Source organism: Ascaphus truei, chromosome 4, assembly GCF_040206685.1.
Source record: "Ascaphus truei isolate aAscTru1 chromosome 4, aAscTru1.hap1, whole genome shotgun sequence".
NCBI lineage: Eukaryota > Metazoa > Chordata > Amphibia > Anura > Ascaphidae > Ascaphus > Ascaphus truei.
Window position 1 is genome coordinate 232,784,389 of NC_134486.1, and position 25,217 is coordinate 232,809,605.

Below are 25,217 nucleotides of genomic sequence, written 5' to 3' on the forward strand. Positions count from 1 at the left end.
CGCTCTGTGTCTCTCTCTCTGTCTCTCGCCCTGTGTGTGTGTCTCTTTCTCGCTCTGTCTCTCTCTCTCTCTGTGTCTCTCTGTCTCTCTCTCGCTCTGTGTCTCTCTGTCTCTCTCTCGCTCTGTGTCTCTCTCTCTCTGTGTCTCTCTGTCTCTCTCGCTCTGTGTCTCTCTCTCTCTTTCTCTCTCTCTCTCTCTCTTTCTCTCTCTCTCTCTCTCTCTCGCTCTCTCTCGCTCTCTCTCTCTCTCGCTCTTTGTCACACTCTGGACCTGGATATCTTACTTAACCTATATATCTTAACTGCCCTATACCTACACTGAAATAACCTATACTGCTTACTTCCAGATCTGACTCAAGCTTCACACAGGAGACACCGGAATCCCCCCTAACCCAGAAGACAGGTAAGAAACACCTCACCTCCAACATATAACATTGCGGGAATGAGGTACCTGGACTGTGGATCAGGTAAGATCACACACACACACACACACACACACACACACACACACACACACACACACACACACACGTAACAAGGACTAATTGTAGTATAATGTAATACAATAAATAAACTTATGTCAAAAACGAATGTTGTTCTTACTAGGAATTTATTCAATTTATTTTATTTTTTTAAAGCGGGGTTGGGGGCAGGAATAGGTGGTGAGTAGATTTTTTGTTTGGTGAATAGATTTTTGGGTGATTTGTCGACCACTGTCAATTTGCATAATTTCATATTCTATTTCCTAAAAAATATCCTCGGAAGGGCACTCCCTCCCAAGACTCCTCCCCAGATTTTTTACGAAATAGAATATAAATTGGTGCAAATTAGTGAATACTTGGAGTGAAATTTGGGGAAAAAAAGTGTGTTTGTGTGTTTGTGTGTTTGTGTGTTTGTGTGTTTGTGTGTTTGTGTGTTTGTGTGTTTGTGTGTGTGGCTTAGGTAACAGAAAAAGAATTACGAAAAACATACAGTTACAATTAAATGCAAAACAGCGTCTTAAAATAAAAGGGTAACACATGAAAGAAAAATATACATTACTAAATGCCATAGATTTTCCCCAGAGAGGCGACCGGTTCACGAATATGAGAAATCACGAATTTAGTCCTAAATTCACCTCTGTTGAGATCTGATCTTCATAATCCTTGCTCAGACTTAAATACAATTCTTTCCCATTTAACACAACCTAAACCCAGCCCCTGTCGTAAATCAGCTGTGAGATTGACGGTTTTACGACAGAGAGAAAAACAAAAACTCTTACCAAATGACAATTACGTGAAGCCTGCAATATCTAAATGTACTCATAACTTTCCTCAACTAACACTTACACACACGAGTCGCATCAATACATTCAGGCACTCATGGCGGACGCAATGAGACTTAATATGAATAGCATAATCCTAAAATTAAGAGAAATATTCATATCTGTCTCTTAGTACCTGCTAGACCTGACGTGTCTCTAATCATTATGTGCAACTTGGTTCCACTTATACACATGTCATTTTTAGCTTGTTCAGCAGAAGACGTTTACTTGATATTCTAATTTTTAATAAAGACCCTCAATGAGGGCATAACCCCGGGGTCACCCCTCTGTGGAATGTACTAGAAATCACTCACAAACATTTAGCTTTCGTTGAGCAGATACTGGTCTATCCATGACAGGCCCCCAAATTAATTTCGATTTGAAGCACAAGCACGAAGCTGGAAAAAGTCCTGATATGTTACAACCCCAACAGATGTTATTTTAACATAAAACTCCAATCACATTAACCCCTGATGCACCAGATGGATTAAAATACATAATATCTCATGATTTTATCATAACAAGTCGCTCAACAACTGTTATTCTCGAAACAATTTACTCTCATGTTAACAATATGACAGTTTACTTCTCTCATCGCATATATTTGTTCTATGGATTAAAGCAGGAATGCTTCCTTTGCAAATTTCGAATTAAAGTTTCATACACATGTTTATTAAGGGGGTGTTTGTTATTTGCATACTGTACTATACAATGCTGTGGTGAGACATGTAGAGCAGGCTGCATGTGACTTATTGCTTGTAGTTTTACAGTGTGAAAATGAGAATCTCTAACACAAGAACTGCTTTTCATTTTTAGGGGGAGAGAAAGTGCTTCACATTCTACTTACCCAAGATTTTCATTGTTGGGCTTCTCTGGCTTGCATCTGTGACCTTAGGAATATGGCAAACGTAAGTAATGTGGTTCAGAATCTAATGGCAACTGTGACGCCATTGGTGGAAAGATGCCTGTGTGTGTATGACTATGATGTCGTTTTGCACCACAACTCTAGTTTTAAAACTGCAGTTCAAGCAATATCTTACATGTTTTTTTTTTTTTTTTAATATATAAATAAATCAGTTCTGTACTATGAGAAAATACTTGTCGGATTTAAAAAAAAAATTGTAACGATATTTTTAAGGTATTCTAACGTAGCAAGCATTTCTGTCTCTATAGCAACCATTTACAAGTCACATCCCCTTCCTCTTCTGAGACGGGCTCTGTCACACCCCTTTTGCCCTCTCTAGCAGTGCACTAATTGTATCTAGTGCCTGTATGGTCACATGATCTTCCACACAGATCTTTGCATCCTGAGAACTCTTCATACTGGGTACTCTTCTGCAGCCCGAACAGTGATTTAAAGAACCCCCAAGCCGAATCTTCAGCTATTGAATACTTAAGAACAAATCGATCAGCAACTTAGCTAATCACTTGTCAGTGTGCAGATTGTATTGATGCACATATTGAATGCGAGAAAAAAAAAATTAACGGCAGCTTGAGCTGCGCTTTAAATCTTCAGGTTGCATGACTGCATTACACATTCCTGTATCTATTTGCTGTAAAAGTGTCCTATAATATGAAAATATGTTCCTTATTAATTCACCCGTGATAATTACTGTGCTAAATATAAGTGCTAAACATTTCCAACTGTATAAAACATTTGTTTAGATGACTGAGAAAACATGATTGGCTCCAACAATTGTCTCTATCTCCAGAATCCAAACCAAATGCCCTTTAATTCTGATTACTTAGTGCTATGGTTAAAGGCTCAGCCCACACAAATCATCACAGCCGTCTTGTGCATATAGGCAGTATTTTGATATATTATGTCTCTCTAAGAGAAGGGAATGTCCTTATAGTGCAGCTGTATGGCATTGCTTGGTAATAATGCAGCATCTTTTACGTATGTGAAGGGGTGGCTCTCTATTTCTCCTCAAATAGAGACTACTCTAAATGACACAGGACCAGGTAAAGAAAAAGAAAAAAGCTCCCACAAAAGCAATATAGATGACTTTCTCTTCAAAAGCTGTTGGGCGTCACTCTACAGAGCTTTATCCTGGGTGGTAACGACAGATACAGTGGCCGCTATGGTACTCACTAACACTTTGAGATGGGGAATGCATAACCTGATATTTCGTGTTATCTTTGAACAAGAATTTCTGGATCCCGATATAAGGAGTACTGGTTAAAGTACGTTCCATTATATGTATCCCTTTCATAAGGAAGAGGTCAAAGATTGGGAGAATATTCTAATGTGTTAACCGGTACAATAACTGCTACATCTGTATGTTTATCATACATTCCATATTCAGTGCAGCTATTAATAATAATTTATTTGTATGCTTTGTTTTTAACAGAGTTAATGAACTGCATGATCCCACCTACCAGTACAGGGTAGATACTGGCAATTTTCAGGTAAGTTGGAATGGCATAACATCTGCATACATAATACATGTCAAGGTGAAAGGCCGCTTCAATGGGAAAGATTTATTGTTCAGACCATTGTGTACAACACAAATGGTAGTGAATTTGTTATATTTTGTTTAATGATTTTGCTTTTCAAAATGTTTTCTTTTGCTTATTTGAGCTCAAAAGCTACTAAATCAGACTTGTTCAAGAAAATAGGTCTGTACTACATTCTATACTTTTCCAAATATATATTCCCCCTCTCTCCCCGACATTGTGCTGACACAATGTCTTATATTTTATAATGTAGTCATGCATTTTCTTCTGTAGACATGTAGCATGTCTGCATAGTAAAAAAAAAAAAAACCACAAACTGATAATTCTTTGGTCTGTTAATTAAACCTGTTCTTCCCACATTTGGCGTTTTTAAAACTGCATGCCATACGAACTGTGTTCTAGATAGATATTGCGCTTACATCTTTGATAACTGCCAACCATGTTTGTATCAAACTAGGGAATGAAGATTTTCTTCCTTGTGGTGGCTTCTGTGTACATTTTGTACCTTTTGTTCTTAATCATACGTGCGTGCTCCGAACTTCGAAATATGCCCTATATTGGTAAGTAGCTCGTAATTAGCATTCCATATAATTTTCGATAACTCATTCAGTGTCACACATCATTGTTCTAAGTGAAGTTACATACTTAGAGTTAATGTGAAGTTAAAGCAAGAAATGAAATGTGTATATAAAATATTTTATTAACTACATGCATATTTAAGTAATTAAGTAAACATTATGGATGTGCATGAATTTGAAAGGGAGAGCACTTTTTAACTTCAAGGTGTAACCCCTGCCATAAAAAAAAATGGTTGCTTGCCTATTGAAAGTGCATTCCTGGATGTCTTCCCATGTCAGCACACGCTATGGGGAAGAAGCCCCCTTCCGTTTCGGTAGTGACCAATGTCAAAGTTCACGACAGAGGATAGTCGTACAACAATCCCTCCCCGTCAAGTTGTCTTGGTCCCTACCCGTGGGATTTGAAGTCCTGCTGTGGCTGCTTGGAGGACTGGTTATGTCGGCAGCTGATATAATCGGGCTGCGTGGATGCTGATTGCCATTCAGACCCTGGTGGTGGTCTGCTTGGAGCATGGCTGCCAGGGAGAGGCTATTTCTGCAGAGGCCTGGAGTAAGATTTCCCTCCATCCTAGGATGTGCAGAGAAGCTTAGGCGAGCTGAATGTTCACTTTACCCTTCCAGAGCCTTTTATTAAGATTCCGGCTCAGTCTGGGATTGCCTTTGCTGCTCAGTTTGTGTGTCCTTTGTTTGGAGGTTGGCTTGCTTAGCCACGCTGCTTTGATGGTGCCCCACCTGGGCCCTATGCTGCCATCCTTTTCTGTGCCCCTAACAGCGGGTTTGAGTCTGTGGGAGCAATTGAGGACAGTGATCCTCAGTCCGGATAGGGGGATTTCTGTTCACCAAACCACCTCAGGTGCCATCCTGTGATGTCACGGGCGATTTAGTCACTGTGATCCCAACAAGCCTCATCTTCGGTCCAGACTGTGGTCTCAATACTTTACCAAGACAATACAGTACAGGGAATTATAATAATACAATAAGTGCAGCAAAGTCAGACAATAGGAAAGGAAATCCCTGCCCAAAGTGCAGAGTCCAGTTCTTGTATTGTTCACCTCTAATTTGAACTCCCCAAGCACTTTCTATGTGACACAGACAATGTACAGTCTCATTACACAGGATGTGCAGTCTCATTGGCTGTCCCTGGGTGAGTGACAGGCCACTAAGCCTATAACACAGGGAGTGGGATGTGTGTCCTCATTGGCTGTCTCAGGCTGAACGGCCTGTAACTCACCCAATCAGAGGGATGTGCAGACATCCTTGGGGGAATTTTTTTTTCTTTCATATTTGTGTTCCTTGTCTTGATAAAGAAGGAAAAGATGAGAGCAACCACGATAATTTATATTGGCCAAGAAGATCATATCTGGTCAACATGATTTAGCTCTTGTGTATAGCATTATTCGGTATGAAGGTCTTGTAGATGGTAGTATATTAGCACACCAATGATCTTTGAAGATTCCTTTGGTATATCTCATAACATGGGAAGAAACCCAGGAAACAGAGAATTACATTATTGTTTCAATTTCTTTTCCTGTAGTCTTCCATGGCGGCACATGATTTTCCCACCCGTAGGGTTGTTTCTCTCTTTGTTTTTCCCTCTAGTTTTTGAGCATGATTGGTAAGCTTTCGAACGTACCATGAGTCCAGTGTGGGGGTGGATTCTATAAACTGGTATCGTCCCTGCCGTGAATTTTGACATTGTTCCCAACTAATGAAGGTGGTGTCTTCCCATAGCATGTGCTGCCATGTAAGACTATGGTGGGTGTGGTGGAAGAAGAGAGGGAAAGGCAGTAAGGAATGGTCTAGGACATGTGGCTGCCACCAAATTGCCACCACGCTTAGCAGCAACAAAAGCCGCTGGTCACTGCTGACCACAGGGCACCTCGCTTCTGAACATGTCGCCGATTGGATCACCCCACTGGCCACCATCTTATTTACAGGTCCTCAGCCTCTGATTTTCCCCCTCCCCCCTTTTACAATTTGTGTGAACAGCAGGACACTTGGCATGCCAGCTCTGCGCATGAATGGGCGCACTCACATATGGCATTGAATCGGTGGCGGAGTACCTTTTTAAAGATGGCGACGGCAGGCGGGAAGTTAATTGGCTAAGGACCTTTAGAGAAGATGGCGGCGGTCAGCGGTGAGATCAGTGGCTGAGGACCTTTTTAAAGATGCCGGCGGGGAGATCCGAGTGGCGGTAAGGTGTCCTGTCATCATTAGTCCCGGTGATGACTTGCAGCATGGTGGGGCACCGGCGGTGATTTGGTGACGGCCACAAATCCCATTCCAGTGAGGAACTCTTCAGTTTTGCCTGCATTTATACAGTCTTCTCCTAGACTTCCTTGAATCTTCCCGAGTGGCAAGATGTCCCTCTAAAAATCTCTGCTGCTTTTGATAGCATAATGTGGCAGAATAGAATTAAATAATGCTTTACTTCCAGGCTTGTAATCGCTCCACCCTCCCAAGGGAGGGCACTGACCACAAACCATAACAATGATACAAGCAAGGGATTCTGGGATTGGTAACAACTGCTACAAAGTCTCCCTGATTCAGTAGCAATTCTTAAAATGAAAGTTGTGTATAAGGTAGATTTGTTTTATTTTTTTTTTAGTAGATTTGTGATTTGGGTTCTAATTTGCTGTTTCATATAATGTATAGAAACTACGAGCGCAAGAAATCACATCGTATAAGAGCGAGTAGATAAATGTTATATCAATTAAGATAAAAAGCACATAGAATAGTGCCACACAGAGCATACATTAACACTACATGCAAGATACTAAAAACATAGAACTGATACAGATTTACCAGATGCCCCTTAAGGGTGAAGATATTAGCCAATGAGAGAGGCAACTTAGTAACAGTCCACACTCTGAAAAGTAAGGCGACGCTGATAGGGAATGCATCTGCTCAACGGTGAAAACCGCTCACGTCCCTGGATAGGGTAAGATCAGCTCCCGGTATAGCTTCACCTCCGCCTCGTCACTGCTGGTAAGTGTCCGCTGTCTGTCTCTCGCTCGAGTCAACGCTGGTTAGGGAATTCACCCGCTCCCGGTCTGCAGCCTCAGTGATCATGTGACACCATCAAGGGAGATGACGGAAGGTTTGGAGCTGTTGCAAATAGAAGATGAGGCTGAGCAGTATCCAGCAACTAAGTGTTTGAAGCAATAGATATCAAAAAGCCATAATGGCGCTAAATCGCCAAGTATGGAGAATAAACAAGTATAAAAATGGCACACAATCAATTTCCTTTCCTACGCGTTTCGTATCACAAATACTTCATCAGGGAATGATTTTACTTTGGATACGTGTGCTATTTAAACCCTAAAAGATTAAGGAACTGGTCGTATGGTATTGAGTTAATTAGTACAGCTTACATCCCATTGGTAGGTCAATGAAGCAATTAGGCATCAGCTGCAGTTAACACAGAGTGGATCTACACGATCCCACCACCTCAAAAAAGTTGAAAAAAACCCTAATTAAATTGTTATACAATTTCTTAAAATCCTAACTATACATCACTAAATGAAACACGTGATCGTTTAGATAGAGGTTATGAACTAATTTACAAAGTTTGGCATCGTGCAGGAACAATGGATAGAGATCAACTATTGGAACCAAAGATCAGGTCACCATCTAAAACAAAATATTCAAATGTAGACTTAATAACGGTTCCATTTGTAACTACCTAAAACTGTAAAAGCACAGTCATCCAGCATGTTATCGAGACAAATTGGAAAATCTTGGGAAATTATCCTGTTTTGGGATGTAGGTTGCCAACCAGGCCTCGTGTAATATTTAGGAAATCCGTGAATTAAAAAAAATTCACTTGCACCAAGTGATATTAGTAAGAAAACGACACCATTACTACATGGTTACCTCCCAAATCTTTGGGTAATTTTACATGTGGGAAATGCAAATACAGTATATCAATAAAAATAGAAAATCATTTATGGGTACAAATTCAAATAAACAATATGATATTAAATATTGCATCACATGTACTACAACCCATGTAGTGTACCTCCTCGAATGCCCCTGTGGCCTCCTTTTTATATAGGGAGAACTAAGAGGCATTTGAGGAGATTTATACCGGAACATGTCCGCAACATCAGAAGTTGTCTGGAGATGCATAGTGTCTCTAGACATTGCAAAACTCATCACTCTCAGGACCCAGCATTTCTCAGGTATAAGGGCATTCAATATATACTAACTGATAGGAGAGGTGGCGATAGGGTCAAAATACTCTCAAAGCAGGCTAGTTATTGGATTTTCCAACTGGACACTATGATCCCTAAGGGGTTAAATGAATATTTAGATATTTCATTACTATGACTTCCTGTCTGACGGTGGTGTTCCATCTCCTTTTATCTGTTAGCTGTGGGCACTATGAGCCTCATACTGTCAACTTATCCCTCCCCCATGTGGAGTGAAGGGGTTAATCAGGATAGGTGTACCTATCTGAATACACTATGGGATTTATTGTTGTTCCTTTTTTCTGTGGCTCTTATGTTGTTTTTGTAATTTCGGGTTCTAAAGGATTTTCTACTTTTTAATACTATCACGTGTTTAGTTTAGTGATGTATAGTTAGGGTTTTAAGAAATTGTGTAACTATGTAATTAGGGTTTTTTTCAACCTTTATTGAGGAGGTGGGATTATGTAGATCCACTCTGTGTTAACTGCAACTGATGCCTAATTGCTTCATTGACGTACCAATGGGTTGTAAGCTGTACTAATTAACTCAATACCATACGTCCAGTTCTTAATCGTTTAGGGTTTAAATAGCACACATATCCAAAGTAAAATCATTCCCTGTTGAAGTAACTTGTGATACGAAACGCGTAGGAAAGGAAATTGTGTGCCATTTTTATACTTGTTTGTTCTCTATACTTACTGTAGCGATTTAGTGCCATTATGGCTTTTTGATATCTATTGCTTCAAACACTTAGAAGACGAGGCTGAGTGGTGTCCAACAACTATGTGCAACAGCTCCAAACCAGGTGCTTAAACCTTCCGTCATCTCTCTTGATGGTGTCACGTGATCACTGAGCCTGCAGACCGGGAGCGGTACATTACCTCACCGGCGTTGACTCGAGCGAAACAGCGGACACTTACCAGCAGTGACGAGGCGGAGGTGGAGCTATACCGGGATCTGACCTTAACCTATCCCAGGCACGTGAGCTGTTTTCACCGTTGAGCCGAGAGCGGGTGCATTCCCTATCGGCGGCGTCTTACTTTTCTTGTGTGGACTGTTACTAAGTTGCCTTTCCCATTGGCTAATATCGTCACCCTTAAGTGCCATCTGGTAAATCTGTATCTGTTCTATGTTTTTAGTATCTTGCATGTAGTGTTAATGTATGCTCTGTTTGGCACTATTCTATGTGCTTTTTATCTTAGTTGATATCATACATTTTATCTACGATCTCTATACTACGTGATTTCTTGTGCTGGTAGTATCTATACATTTCTTCTCTAATAGCCATCAATTCCAATCAGCTGCATTTCTTCACTTTTTTTGAGTCTATTTACTTGCCACATTACACTTATGCTTTTGTTGGATATACTGTTAGTTTAGAGCACACTATGTCTTTTTTCCTATATACTGTATTGCGTTCAAAGTTGATATTAGCCAGGAAAGCAGTTTTGATATGTATGTACAATTATGTTTTTTTCCCTACTGTTTCAGATCTGAGGTTAAAGTTTCTCACTGCCTTAACATTTGTCGTGCTTATTATCAGGTAATAAATGTTTCTAATTATTATGTTTTTTTTTTTTTTAATCTTTCCTAATTTCTTGCTGTCATTCTATCTTGTGGAAAACAAAGTATTTGATATTCACCAAGACATCATTAAGCAGCATCTTTATAACACACACAAACATAGATAAGGAGTACTTGGCCCCCACAGTCTGTCCATGTTTCTACCTGCTGTGAAACCTTACACCCCACTTGATTACCTGACATTCTCTCACATTTGGAATACTTTTCTGCAATTTTTCTCATGTTTAGGTCTGAAGCGGCAGATCTGACCACTATCATAGAGAAACTGCTACCAACTTAATGTTGCAATGGGCAGCATCAGACATTATTATATAAGGCCCTCCGTGCAATTTATTTATATTTACTGTATAATCCTCCACCATCTCCGTTCTTTGTTGGACAGACAAGTATAACAGAATTATTGTTGGCCGCTTTATAGCTCTGGCTTGCACTGTCTTCTGAAATGTCATGCTAATTTGGTTTAATAGAGGTGAGGTATGTATGTACAGCTGTACCCCGTTATAACGCGGTGCTCGGGGTCGACATAATGAGGCCGCGTTATAACCGGGATAGCGTTATAATCGTGAAATGGCTGCCGCACGAGGACTTTCCCGCATCTGCAACTCTCTCCTCTCTGCAGCTCTCTCCTCTCTGCAGCTCTCTCCTCTCTCCTCTCTGCAGCTCTCTCCTCTCTCCTCTCTGCAGCTCTCTCCTCTCTCCTCTCTGCAGCTCTCTCCTCTCTGCAGCTCTCTCCTCTCTGCAGCTCTCTCCTCTCCTTTCTGCAGCTCTCTGCTCTCTCCTCTCTGCAGCTCTCTGCTCTCTCCTCTCTGCAGCTCTCTGCTCTCTCCTCTCTGCAGCTCTCTGCTCTCTCCTCTCTGCAGCTCTCTGCTCTCTCCTCTCTGCAGCTCTCTCCTCTCTGCAGCTCTCTCCTCTCTGCAGCTCTCTGCTCTCTCCTCTCTGCAGCTCTCTGCTCTCTCCTCTCTGCAGCTCTCTGCTCTCTCCTCTCTGCAGCTCTCTGCTCTCTCCTCTCTGTAGCTCTCTGCTCTCTCCTCTCTGCAGCTCTCTGCTCTCTCCTCTCTGCAGCTCTCTGCAGCTCTCTGCTCTCTCCTCTCTGCAGCTCTCTGCTCTCTGCAGCTCTCTCCTCTCTCCTCTCTGCAGCTCTCTCCTCTCTGCAGCTCTCTCCTCTCTGCAGCTCTCTCCTCTCTGCAGCTCTCTCCTCTCTGCAGCTCTCTCCTCTCTGCAGCTCTCTCCTCTCTCCTCTCTGCAGCTCTCTGCTCTCTCCTCTCTGCAGCTCTCTCCTCTCTGCAGCTCTCTGCTCTCTCCTCTCTGCAGCTCTCTGCTCTCTCCTCTCTGCAGCTCTCTGCTCTCTCCTCTCTGCAGCTCTCTGCTCTCTCCTCTCTGCAGCTCTCTGCTCTCTCCTCTCTGCAGCTCTCTGCTCTCTCCTCTCTGCAGCTCTCTGCTCTCTCCTCTCTGCAGCTCTCTCCTCTCTGCAGCTCTCTCCTCTCTGCAGCTCTCTCCTCTCTGCAGCTCTCTCCTCTCTGCAGCTCTCTCCTCTCTGCAGCTCTCTCCTGTCTGCAGCTCTCTCCTGTCTGCAGCTCTCTCCTCTCTCCTCCCTGCAGCTCTCTTCTCTCTCCTCAGGCTACGTCCATGTGCGCAGCGCACATCTCCCATTTTTTAAATTTTTTTTATTTTTATTATTAAAATTAAATGCTTTATTGATAACGAACACACATACACCTCCCCCTACACTAATAATTTTACCATACCATGCAGGAATCGAACCCATGACCCTTCATACACTAGTAGCAATTCTCTAGCTGCTTCACCATACACTGTAAAGACAGCACTGCCTGTTATATCAAATTTGCTAGGATTCAGTTAGCTCCTATATGAATATTGTTGCTCGATCCTACGTTCACTGCCAATAACCCTTGCTGAATCTCCCCAATGACTCCATTGCATCCCTCTTATTTCTATTTGCAGTATTGCCATTCTTTACCTAAGGTTTGGAGCACGAGTCCTACAAGACAACTTTGTTGCTGAGCTGTCAACACATTATCACAATTATATCCTTTTTCTAAGTAGTAATAATGACCAATTTAGAAGTAGCTGTGTAGAGGTTCCATGCTCCATTACAGAGCAATGTATTGCAAAATCCTCAAGGTGAGAATCTTGGATAATTACTGCTCATAGGATGAACTGCATATGTGATTAGATGAAATAATTTATTTGCTGACTGTCCATATCATAAGAGATACCAAGATTGTGTTTTAAGATAATGTTTTCCTGTTCCGTTTTTTTTTTGATAAATAGGCCCATATTTGCAAATAGTGCTTTTCCATAATATAACTTCTGCTGCTGGAGAGTACCCTATGTCCTATTCAAGTGAATGAGTCGCAAGGGGTCTTACAGCATAGCACCGCTTTGTAATATGGGCCATTATGTTTGCTTTGGGTTTTTTTAACAGATTTTAACCGTAACCTGTTTTTAATGCATATGTATACTGTAGTACAGGGATCTTCAACTAGTTCTTTTTAAAGGGGCCAGATCACAAAACATGTCTGAGTTAAAGGGGTACAAACCTATTGTAATATAATTGTAGATACATTTAAAGTCTTCAATTATATTTTCACAGTTTGAAAGCATTTCTAAATATCTGTACCATATATATTTACATTAAATTAACTTACAAGTGCGTTTGTGTGAGAAACTGCACTTAGCTGCCTAAGCAACGGGTATGAAATGGCGAAAGGAGCTGTGCAAAATGAGATTGCCTGGCATTGAGATTGATTTGATTACTAGTCGCTCAGGATCTGGCTTCTTATGAAATGATGGGGGGGGGGGGGGGAGAAGCAGAAAATGCAGGTACCGCACCTATTTTATGTCTCAGTGCTTTTGTGTAGTTGTTGGCAAATGTGAACTTTTATATCGCGTACTAGCCCATTTTTTTTAGGCAATTATGTTATATGTGGTGGTCACTTAAGTGTTTGGGAATTTTGTTTGCAGTGCTGCGAAACTGCATGATTTAAATAAACCTGGAACTGTACCTACAAATTCTGTTTTAATGGGAAGTACATTCCCTATCTAAAGGTAAATTCAAGCCATTTCCTTGACTAGTATCACCTGCAGAGTTTTTGTCGTTTTATGGCCTATTGAACTTTTATCTCTACACTTTGGCCTTTGTGTACTCGCCATCAAAGAATGCCCTGTATGGTAAGTGAACTTTTAGTTATTCTGCATGACATTCCATTCATTGCACATTAACCCTCAGGGTTCTCTTAAGAGGTTCCCTGAACATTGTGCTCTGGCACGCATGTGGCCCTTACGACGTTCAGAGAACGCCATCCTATTAATGCATGTTTTGTAGGTTATGGTTGTGTTCAGCGCTCCATTGGGAGGAGAGGAGTGCGATTGTAACGGAAGTGGAACCACCTCAACTTCTATTCACGTGAAATGGTGGCCTGTCATGACCACACAATCGCTACAGAAACCGGTGGGGGGTTGGCAAGCCAGAGTTTAACTGCGCTATTCTTAGCTGTTGGAACTCCTCTGGGCTCCTTTTGAGACTGTCCCTGGGGATATTACGGCTTCCTTTTGGCCCATGGTGGGAGGGAGGTAATGAACGGCGACATTGATTTCCCAAAAGGGACCAGAAAAATTATAAATGAAAAGGTAAATATCTCCGGTCTTGGGGACTCTGGAGCGAGGTCTTGGGGACTCTGGAGCTAAAGTTCAGCTACTGTACCTGTGACTTCCCAGACAAAGTAAAAACTTGATATGGGTGGATTGCTGCTTTAAGATTTGTAAAAAGTATTTCAAACTGTTTTATTTTAAAATCCTTGAATTTTCCACAGGTGCAGTTAAGCTTAAAGGGTCAGTCCTGCCTAGGATGCAAGTGAATGAAATACAGTGGTGTGCTTATTGGATAAATGTAGTTATAATTTTTTTTTTTAAAGGCAAACAATAAGTATTTTAAAATCTTTTCAACTTTTAAAACTTCCATGGTAAATAAATGCTGTGAAGGGGTTTTATCATCTTTTACCAAAGGCCTTTTCGTGAGACATATGCTTGCCAGTCATCAAAGCTGTTGGTTTAGGTAATTTCTTTGCAAAGTAAATACAGTATAGTGCCACTATTGGTCAAACAGATAAAGATTAGCAGCACAGAAGCAATTTGTATACATTTTTCACAAAATAGAAATAAGTAAAATATGAACTTTAGTGTGATTTAAACCTTCCCCAGGCAGCCAATTACACTGGTAAGTTGCTGAAAATACTTATTTTAATTTTTTATCTGATAAGATAAACTGCCCTTTTAGCTAGTTAAATACAAGTGGAATTTAGTAGTTATGGGCATCTCATTAATTTAGGCCGAGACAGCAGACACTCATAAATATTAATACTGTGGGTAGAATAGAACCCCAATGGAGAGCACTCTGCAGATGCACAATATACAGGGGACAGGAATAGGGGTGTATATAGTGATGAGTGAATTGTGCACGTTAAAACACTTTATTAGAGTCTTGACTCAAGGTTAAAATACAGACGCTAAATACCAAAATAAGTGAGACTCATGTGAGCCAAAAAAGCGCAGCGAAAGTAAAATATATGTACCAGGTCTCACGTATGGAGTGTAAGCTAATATCCCTGATGATATGTGCGGGTTACAGCTAGGTGGTATCAGAACCCCATTGGAATCTGTGAGTGTAGTGTTCAAACACAGACACAGCCACTAGTGGCTGAATATACACACGTTCCGGGTAGTGGTATGTGTGATAGTAGTCTTAATCACACAATATACACAGGTTGGTACACCAGGTGGGTGTGATACTAGTCTTAATCACACACTATACACAGGTAGGTACACCCGGTGGGTGCACATATAGTATACACGGTGGAGTATGGCAGGTAAGTATATCTGCTTCTGTGCTCCTGATCAGCAGGTCACTGCTGTGTTGCCTGTGTACTGCTGCAAGTCTAAATACTGCAGCAATATAAAGAGCACTCACATATACTCTCTAACCACTACCGTTTTGCAGCTGTCATAGAGGGTGTATCTGCAACAAATTAGGAGGTCGTGCATCCAGTGGGTGGAAAAAATAAAATTGTAGTACACAAGTAGTGTCTACATACACTCAGAACCATAAAAACGTGAAGAGCTGGTCACATAAAGAACGAGCAGAGATCGTGGTAATGCTCAGTGGCTGTGCATACATGGGCTAATGCTCCGTTACTCAATAAACCCACAGTCTCTGCTCGTGTGAATTAGGTAGAGATATAGTCTTTCATGCTAACTCTCTGTATGGGAGTTAGTTTGGGTGCAGGACACGCTCCGATCACGAGCGTTAGTCCCGCCCCCCTGCCTGGCAGTGACGTCATTACGTCAGGGGGGCGGGACTAACTCTCGTGATCGGAGCGTGTCCTGCACCCAAACTAACTCCCATACAGAGAGTTAGCATGAAAGACTATATCTCTACCTAATTCACACGAGCAGAGACTGTGGGTTTATTGAGTAACGGAGCATTAGCCCATGTATGCATAGCCACTGAGCATTACCACGATCTCTGCTCGTTCTTTATGTGACCAGCTCTTCACGTTTTTATGGTTCTGAGTGTATGTAGACACTACTTGTGTACTACAATTTTATTTTTTCCACCCACTGGATGCACGACCTCCTAATTTGTTGCAGATACACCCTCTATGACAGCTGCAAAACGGTAGTGGTTAGAGAGTATATGTGAGTGCTCTTTATATTGCTGCAGTATTTAGACTTGCAGCAGTACACAGGCAACACAGCAGTGACCTGCTGATCAGGAGCACAGAAGCAGATATACTTACCTGCCATACTCCACCGTGTATACTATATGTGCACCCACCGGGTGTACCTACCTGTGTATAGTGTGTGATTAAGACTAGTATCACACCCACCTGGTGTACCAACCTGTGTATATTGTGTGATTAAGACTACTATCACACATACCACTACCCGGAACGTGTGTATATTCAGCCACTAGTGGCTGTGTCTGTGTTTGAACACTACACTCACAGATTCCAATGGGGTTTTGATACCACCTAGCTGTAACCTGCACATATCATCAGGGATATTAGCTCACACTCCACACGTGAGACCTGGTACATATATTTTACTTTCGCTGCGCTTTTTTGGCTCACATGAGTCTCACTTATTTTGGTATTTAGCGTCTGTATTTTAACCTTGAGTCAAGACTCTAATAAAGTGTTTTAACGTGCACAATTCACTCATCACCATATACACCCCTATTCCTGTCCCCTGTATATTGTGCATCTGCAGAGTGCTCTCCATTGGGGTTCTATTCTACCCACAGTATCAATTCATTATTCACCCCAGATAGTAGCACCTCGGAGAATATAGATTTAGCAGTTGCGAGGGTTCTCTTCCCCTTCCCCTCCCCCCACTCTACCCTAGTGTTTACTCATAAATATTAGACAGGTTATTAATTTATCACCATGCTGATTTTTTCTTTGTCCTTACTGCACCTTCCTTAATTCAACCGTTATTGGAAGTAATGTCACTTGGGGAAAGAAACATTATTTCTGATAAAATAAATACATGTTTTTTAAAGAGGCACTTTCTGTGTGTAAGTTTGGAAGCAGGGGGTCTCCGGAACTGAACCGTGTCGATTTCAGGGGACCCCCTTCTTCACAAGATACTTACCTCGGAAGGGAATGCTGGTAGCAGCCCAGGTGGAGCTATCGAAATGGCGGCTCTAAATGTCCTGCGGGCCAACAGGAAGTCATGACATCATGCCTTGTGGCTTCCTGTTGGCTCACATGACATTTAAACTGTGCAGAGATACGGGCACTCCCTTCTGAGGTAAGTATCTCGTGATGCAGGGTGTCCCCGTTGCTCAAATCAACATAATTTATTTACACAACCTATTTTTAAAAAAATATGTGGGAGTGCGCCTTTAAGAGTGTGTTCATGGTCTCATGTTACCGCACATAGTGTGTGCATTTTTTGCGAGGATCAGTTAGGCAAATTGAGGTACCAATAATTTAGCTAGTCCTCTCCAAAGGAATAAACTTTGAATAAGTGTGTACACTTCTCTTAAAACTGTTAATACAAATGGCACTTTAAGATTTTCAGTAGTTATAGTGTGTTAACTTGTAGTACAGCTGTATATTGTTGCTGTATTTGTTTTGCCTAATCTTTGGTCCAGTGGGACATTGCATTGCAGCACTTGTCATGCCAGATGTAGAATGCAACTCTTACTTGGTGTAAGGATTTCAGTCTCTGCATAAAAGTTGTAGGGAACACCAAATATGACTTGTATACCACGGTTGCAGAAAGGTTACTAAACACACAGCCCTCACACTAATCAAAATGACCCTGTTGCACACTGAAATCCCCAATGAACTATATGGAAAGTTGGTGCATATTCCTACTTGTGCTGTATGTCTGTCAGACTGAAAATCTCTCTGGAGGATAGATTTAATTCTCTCCATGCTTATTTGAATGTCTTATTCAAATATCAGTTTCTGTTTTGTCTCTGTACTTCTCATGATTTAGCTGTTCAGCACTGTACTACACATGGTGTGTTATCAAAAAATAAAGTTACTAAATGGATCCATGCCATTTGTTTTCTCGCAGAGTCTCAGCTGAAAGATAATCCCGCCTTTTCAATGCTGAATGACTCTGATGATGATGTAATTTATGGGTAAGTAAGACTATTGTAATTAAAACATTACTAATGCATGTAATGTATGTGGCGTATTTCTGATGCCGTTGTATCCGTTGGTTAGATACAGTATTCAGACTGCTTTCACCCATACCCCCCCCAATTTCCAAGCTCCCGCAGAGGCTGTCCGTGGAATTGGACATAAACTTATTAGTCTGCAGGGACCTGCAGAAATTGCAAAATTAGGTTAGAAATGCAGACATTATAAGTCACTTTTCAAGGTGTTAACACACACACACACAGACACACACACCAGCTTTTACATGGTCTGTGTGCATTGTGGTAGTGTATGCCCTGAAAGAGGTAATTGTCTAAACAAGAAAAAGAATATTACTGGTTATCACTAGGTCCAGATGGGCCAGTGGTCCAGTAAAGGCCCCTAATACATAGGGTGACCATATGTCCCGTTTTTTTAACGTTTGTCCCAGCTGCCCGACATTCTTTAATATGTCCCGTTTTTTCTGGGGGGGGGGGGGGGGGGGGAGGGTAGCAGAGAGCAGTGAAGCAGACACAGCATGGGGGGGAGAGAGACACAGCATGGGGGGGAGAGAGACACAGCATGGGGGGGAGAGAGAGACACAGCATGGGGGGGAGAGATACACAGCATGGGAGGGGAGAGAGACGGCATGGGGGGAGGGGAGAGAGACGGCATGGGGGGAGGGGAGAGAGACGGCATGGGGGGAGGGGAGAGAGACGGCATGGGGGGAGGGGAGAGAGACGGCATGGGGGGAGGGGAGAGAGACGGCATGGGGGGAGGGGAGAGAGACGGCATGGGGGGAGGGGAGAGAGACGGCATGGGGGGAGGGGAGAGAGACGGCATGGGGGGAGGGGAGAGAGACGGCATGGGGGGAGGGGAGAGAGACGGCATGGGGGGAGGGGAGAGAGACGGCATGGGGGGAGGGGGAGAGAGACGGCATGGGGGGGAGGGGAGAGAGACGGCATGGGGGGAGGGGAGAGAGACGGCATGGGGGGAGGGGAGAGAGACGGCATGGGGGGAGGGGGAAAGACGGCATGGGGGATGGAGGAAGACACAGCATGGGGGAGAGAGCGAGCGAGAGAGCATGGGGGGGAGAGCGAGCGAGAGACAGCATGGGGGGGGAGACACAGAATGGGGACAGAGAGACGGGGAATGTAGGGATGGAGGGAAGAGAGAGAAAAGGGGGGACAGAGAGGGGCGGAGAGACATAAAGGAGAAGAGGTGCAGTTGGTGATGTCATTTGTTTTATAAATATTTTTTTTAATGTCCGGTTTTTACTTTTGTAAATCTCGTCACCCTACTAATACAAGCACTCAATATCACTCCGAAGGGAATAGTAAATTAATGTTGATGTAAATCAATTAAGCGGCAGGACTTACGAAATGAGTGTTATGTAATAATTAAGACTTTTAATAGTATAACAATATTTAAAATGGGGGTTAAGATATGTCCCTGGTGCAACACTGTGCTGCTCACGGTGTAGAAATATATACATGTATCTAGATCTAATCCATCAAATACAATCTAAGATAATCATAGACAGCGGAATAATACAAGTGTTACAATGGCTAAAAGAGCCAGACGGATAGTAGTTGAGCCTTCAAAAAGGAAGGGAGTTTCTAAGCCAACTCCCCCCCTCCCACGACCACGTTACAATTGAAACTATATTAATGAACATCTACCGTGGTAATAACGGTTAACAGGAGGCATGAAAATTGAGCCTACTAGGAGAAAGGGAGTTTATAGTCCAGCCCCCCCCCCCCCCCCCCTCACACGACCACGCTATTATAGTAACTATATTAAAATGTGCCGTGGTGATGGTTGCCGTGGTAAGAACGGTTCAAATATACCATAGTTGTAACGGATATATATGCATATGCTGTGGTATATTAACAGCTACAAATGCATATATTGCTCTGGTACCTGTGTGTAAATCGGTCCAGAATAAAGGAACTCGGTCTAGAATAAAGGAACTCGCTGCTTGAAGCCATATACCGTGGTAATAACAGGTAATGTTTGCAACTGCTGTGTTAATTAACAACTCCAAAAATGCATCAGTGCCTCTAGTCCACCTGTGTATCTCTTAGGCCAGGGTAGAGAGACTACATGGTTAATTTGCCATAATTAGAAAGATATGCCCAGTCTGAGTTAAGTGAATCACACTGGTACTGGTATTAAGGCCAGATGATGAGTAAACCAATATATACAATAGTTGTGTGTGGGGCACAAAAAATAATATTGGTCTTATGTCTAGCGAGAACCAAAGGGAATGGGAGCAATGATTAATGCCTGACTGTTGATAAATAGCAGGCACTGTCCCACACGATGCCACAATACATAGTGGTGACAATAGCGAGTGTTGCTAATGTATAACGCCCCTGGGGATAAAGGGTAGTAATTAACCCCTATTCACACTGGGTAAGTAGCTTACTACCACCTAGCAACGGTATGGGTCCACCGACAACTGAAGTATAGTGATTCTGTGCCTATATGGCATATAAGTGCTCCGTCTCTGGACCTTTAAAATAGTATAGATACACATAACTATAGGGTCTGTGATCCCATTTATACTAGGCACATGCGTGACCTATTAAGGATACTTGCGGTATTGACCTCACTATGTCAAATTGTCCGTGGATGTTAGAGGCTCAATCTCTGTGGTCCAGTGAAGGATTTCACGAAGGCCGTTTCGCATATGCGCTTTGTCAAGAGATAATTGTCTAAACAAAATAGTTGTCGATGCTACCCCTTTTTTAAGGGTCTCATCTTCCCTCCCCCCCCATATCCTTATCAGGGTATACAATAAAAGAATAGGGTGTGCACCACAGACGTACATCAGTAACAATGTATTGTAGCCATCAAGTACCAACGTACACACAAGGGCGTCTTAAATGCCCCAACAAATTCACCCTCACAGCATTTGGTGCCTGGTCTATAGTCTCTTTAGTTGCTGTTCTGTAGGCCTTGAGAGAGAGGTTACCAGAATCCAAACCTTGCTTTACTAATACCGCTGAGATAACGGTTACTTTGTACCAGTATAAAATGTTTGCTTTGAAGAGAACTAACATTTGCATTATTATCAGGGTAAAGGCAGCATGCATGATGGTTTGCTCCCCGCCCTTCCCCTTCAGCCTTTACATTTGCCATCTTTTCCCATGACTATTTAGGACCGTTAAAATGGCCTTACCCATTTCTTATTTGGCTCCAAGGTAATTGCAAACCTTCCATGTCATTTCTCTTTGGCGGTTAGAAACATTCTAGAAATATTGTCATTGATCTGCTGCACAATTGATGACGTGTTGCATCAAATTACATATACTTTTATTAAACACACAATGGACTCTCTTCCAAGAAAGGCTACAGTATGTATTTAAAAAGGAAAATGCCAGGATAGTCCTTGCTAGATATAATGTAGTTTTAACCGATCAGTTTGTCTTGAAGACTTCAATGGATAATGGGTTTCAATTTTTTTTTTTTATTAAGATGCCAGTTTCTGATCTCGTTGGTTCTGGTCCTTGCAATCTTTTTATTAAACATGTCGAATGTACAAAAGGATGTGCACATAAGTAGAACAAATACTCAAATAGAAGGGTTTGTGTGTGCCAAAGTATCACATTAAATAGTTTAAATATGTAAATATACATGTCAAGTAAATCAGATTCCATATGCTATGAAATTCAGTACTACAAGTTCCATATGCTGTATACTTCATTAGAACTGGTTCCATATGCTACTGTAACTGCATTATGTTTGGCTGGGATGGCTGTGAGGGGGTGAGCAGTGTCAGCAGTATCAGTACAGATAAGTGTTGAATGCTTTTCAGTGCAATGGAAACACATTATAGTGACACCTTCTGGATTCCATGGAATAAAGCACCAATACTGTCAACCTGCACACGTTAACAGTCCATGATGTCCTTTGTTGCAGTTGCTTTGCTGTCATATGTCACGTGTAAACATGATGGATCAATAAGCAGTTAAACCGGACTAACAGTGAACTGAAGGTTTTTTGCTTGCCGAAGGTTACATGCTCTCGAACAGAGATTCTTAACCAGGGTGTTGAGACAACCTGAAAATTTAAAGAACAAGACCAAATTTAGAAGGATGCACAAAAATGCAGCTTGGAACTTAACAGTAAAGGTGAAAATGGAAACATTAGATACAGATTTAACACGAAGAACAAAGAAAATGTGAAAAGATTTGATTTAGTTTAGTGCTCATATAACAACCATGATATAAAAAGAATACGGGTGTCATTGAGCAACAACATTGTTCTTTGATTTATAATCATGCGTTTCGTCTTATCCAATATCACATGAAATATCCGAAAACAGATCTCCTTGGCAGTTCATTTATTTATTGTAAAGCAAATACCAATAAAGCGTTATCTGCAGTCACAGGCCAACTAATACATGCTATGGACGGGGAATGATAAAGCATTCTTGATCGTTCGATGGTATCGGGGCTTCGTTCTGACGCCTCTACTCCAAAAACAGATTCATATAGTAATTTCTTCATCTACAGATTAACCTATGCATGGCTTTGTTACTATGAAACAATAATAAAAGAATATAAAACACTTTATCAAAAGTCTGGGCACAAAGCCTATACTCCTTATGTTGGCCTTGGACAGACTCCATCTTGTACCCAAGATGTTTTGTGTACCACCCTCTGTTCCATAAACAATTCCAACTTTCCTACAAATCGGTAGTTTTCCTTAAATATGTTTTTTTTCTCGCATCCCACAACCTTTCTCACACTATGAAACTAGCATTACAACATAGTCTGGGGAAACAAAATGGATTGTAGCCGATGGGATGGATTTTGAATGACGTAAATCAAATAGAGTTCATGAAGGATTCTGAATCACAGAAAGCCACGTTCAGTCGTCTGTAGTTTAAAAATCAAAGTAGGTGTGCCATTATTTAAAAAAAATAATAATAATGAGAACTTCTTATAAATCAGAGGCCAGGAATATTGGGTTTCTTAGCAAGTATATTATAAAGTTACACACTGGCCACTTTATTTTTTATGTTGAATTTCCTGGGTATCTTACTATCTTAAGAGATTTTCTTTGTGCTACGAGTTTCATACAGTATATGCAAACTTCAGTGTCACATGTTTTCATAACTGTACCTGTATGGCTTATTGGTTTATAACCAATTATCTTTTGTTTACAGGAGTGACTACGAGGAAATGCCACTACAGAACGGCCAAGCCATTCGAGCCAAATATAAAGCGGAGTCTGATAGCGATTGAGGTTGCCAGTGTCGGGCGATCTTCTTTTCCAAGAGAGGGCGAAAGAAACTTTCTCCCGTATGGACTCTTTGCTTTCATGGCACATCTGCTTACCATGGAAAGCACTCCTTCCACAAAGGATCTCTTTTCTGAATAACGAATAAATGCGAAACTGTAAATATTGATGCGGGTAAGGTTTTAGTGATGGACCACTGTCTGCCGTGTGTGGATTGTGATCAGCAATGATGGCAAACACAAGCAACATTTAACCCAAGAATAATAATGACCGTTCAACCCAATATACTGCTGGCGCGTTTTTACGTTTTAAGGAGGTGGACTTGAATTCATCTTAATGACCTCAGTTCTTCGTAAACGTGGATATTGTGTCTGTTTTTACTGAATCAGTTGCTTCACTACTCTTCAAATTAATATTTGCAGATGTGCCCCTTTTTTTTATTTTAAATGTCTTCATACATACCCAATCACATGCTTGTTTCTGTTTTTTTAAGGGAAGAAATGGTCTAGATGAAGGATGTTCCCAGTAGTGCAAACAATTTAAAAAATGTAAAAAAAACTTAATTGGCATTCAATTAAAAATAAAAAAGCACTGGGAAAATGTTTAATGTGCATGCTAACTACTGTACGTGACTTTGACTTGTGCAGGACTTCCTAAACGGTGTGTCTGGTAAAATATATGGTTATTAATTCTTTTTTTTTTTTTTTTTAAATTGCACATCTTTGCCATCAGCAGGTTTTGCGTCTCTAGGGGACACACAGAAAAAAACATGCTTTTTAATTGTTCTACATTAAAGCAAGATATTAAAGGATTTTGTTTTATTGAGCTGGTGATTAAATCATGGTGTCTCGAACCACGGGCCCTGTTCTTACAGCTTTGTCTCCAGTGTTTATTTTGTAGCCGTGTGTAATTTATTACAGTATGATTTATCATCTGTCTGTAGTTTAGTCTGGTTTAAGAGGCAGGTTGAACACTGTTTTATTGACCAATTATCTTAAACTCGTCAGCGAAGTACTCCCGAAAATATGTAACAATGGCACCAAAGAAACATACTACAGTTATAAGCACAATTTTCTCTAATTGCAGTTTTTCACATGAACGCTAACTGACTTTTACTAACTTAGTTGGTTCAAATTTGTATTTGTTTTACAGCAGGTGGCATCTATCTTTAACGCTATTGTGCCTTAACTACTTTTTAACCCAAGCGATTAAAGGTAACCCAAAAAAGGATCATTGCAGGAATCCAGACACGTGGGTTGGTGATAATAAAAATATTACATACTAAAAGATGAAAAATTAGCGCGATCATGTGTAGGACACACACAAAACCAAACATATGTAGAAAATATAACAAAAGGCACAAGCCCATACACTGTGCTTTCAATAAAAAACACACAAGTGGATACAGACTTTGAATGTCCAGTAATGGGGGAACTGAAAAACCTAAAATAAAGAAAGAAAAGCCAATATGGTGAAGTATGTATATTTAAGAGATCTTACAACGCAAGCACTGATCCTACTTACGCGGGGTGAGGAGGAGAACAGGAGACTGGCCGGGTGGTTGTGCGTGCCCAGCTGTGGGCGGGTGAGTGTGGCAGTAAGCCAATGAGACGCGTGCGGGGCCTGGGCACGGACCAATCTGATTGGCCAGAGGCTGAGTGACAGACGAGCCAATCAGATTGCCCATAAGAACAGCAAACCTACAATGTTTTCAATTATATAGATAGATACACAACAATACAAGAATAATAAGTGCAAACCACTCCCAGTGAGGTAGTAATCCAGTGGGAAAAGGTATTAAACGAAGTCCAAGAACAGTGGTATATTTTCTTGCTTTTATGCACTAGTACGTTATGCTTCCATATCCCTCTGTTGGTATATGGAGCTGCTAGTTCATTCAGCTACTCCTAGGGGATATTTACATCCTATTATCCTTTTATTTTTGACTGTGAGTGTGTGTGTAAAAGGGACTGTTGTGACCTCTCTGGCCACTTTATCTGAAGACATCCTGGGTAAGTTAACCACGGCAGTGCTCAGCACCTGGTGAGCTAGGATTCCCCTGTAACCCTCTGTTTTGGTGAGTTAAGCCTGTTAGTGTGCATTTTGCTGCTCCTGTTCGCTCTGGCCAATATTAACCTAGTTCATTTAAGTCCATTCTGTCTGGTGCTTGTGAT

The 25,217-nt window shown here is 41.5% G+C and overlaps 1 protein-coding gene across 2 annotated transcripts in view; it reads left to right on the top strand.

Annotated features, from left to right (window-relative positions):
- TMEM181 (transmembrane protein 181) overlaps positions 1–23,916 on the top strand; it is an 83,335-nt gene extending 59,419 nt beyond the window's left edge. For both annotated transcript variants that reach the window (XM_075597001.1, XM_075597002.1), the window contains exons 10-17: positions 2,119–2,210; positions 3,657–3,714; positions 4,220–4,322; positions 10,025–10,076; positions 12,080–12,162; positions 13,220–13,309; positions 17,726–17,792; positions 22,970–23,916. In XM_075597001.1, the coding sequence (XP_075453116.1) occupies positions 2,119–2,210; positions 3,657–3,714; positions 4,220–4,322; positions 10,025–10,076; positions 12,080–12,162; positions 13,220–13,309; positions 17,726–17,792; positions 22,970–23,048 (624 nt within the window). In that variant the 3' untranslated portion in view covers positions 23,049–23,916. The remainder of the gene's footprint in view (positions 1–2,118; positions 2,211–3,656; positions 3,715–4,219; positions 4,323–10,024; positions 10,077–12,079; positions 12,163–13,219; positions 13,310–17,725; positions 17,793–22,969) is intronic.
- The last annotated feature ends 1,301 nt before the right edge of the window (positions 23,917–25,217 follow it).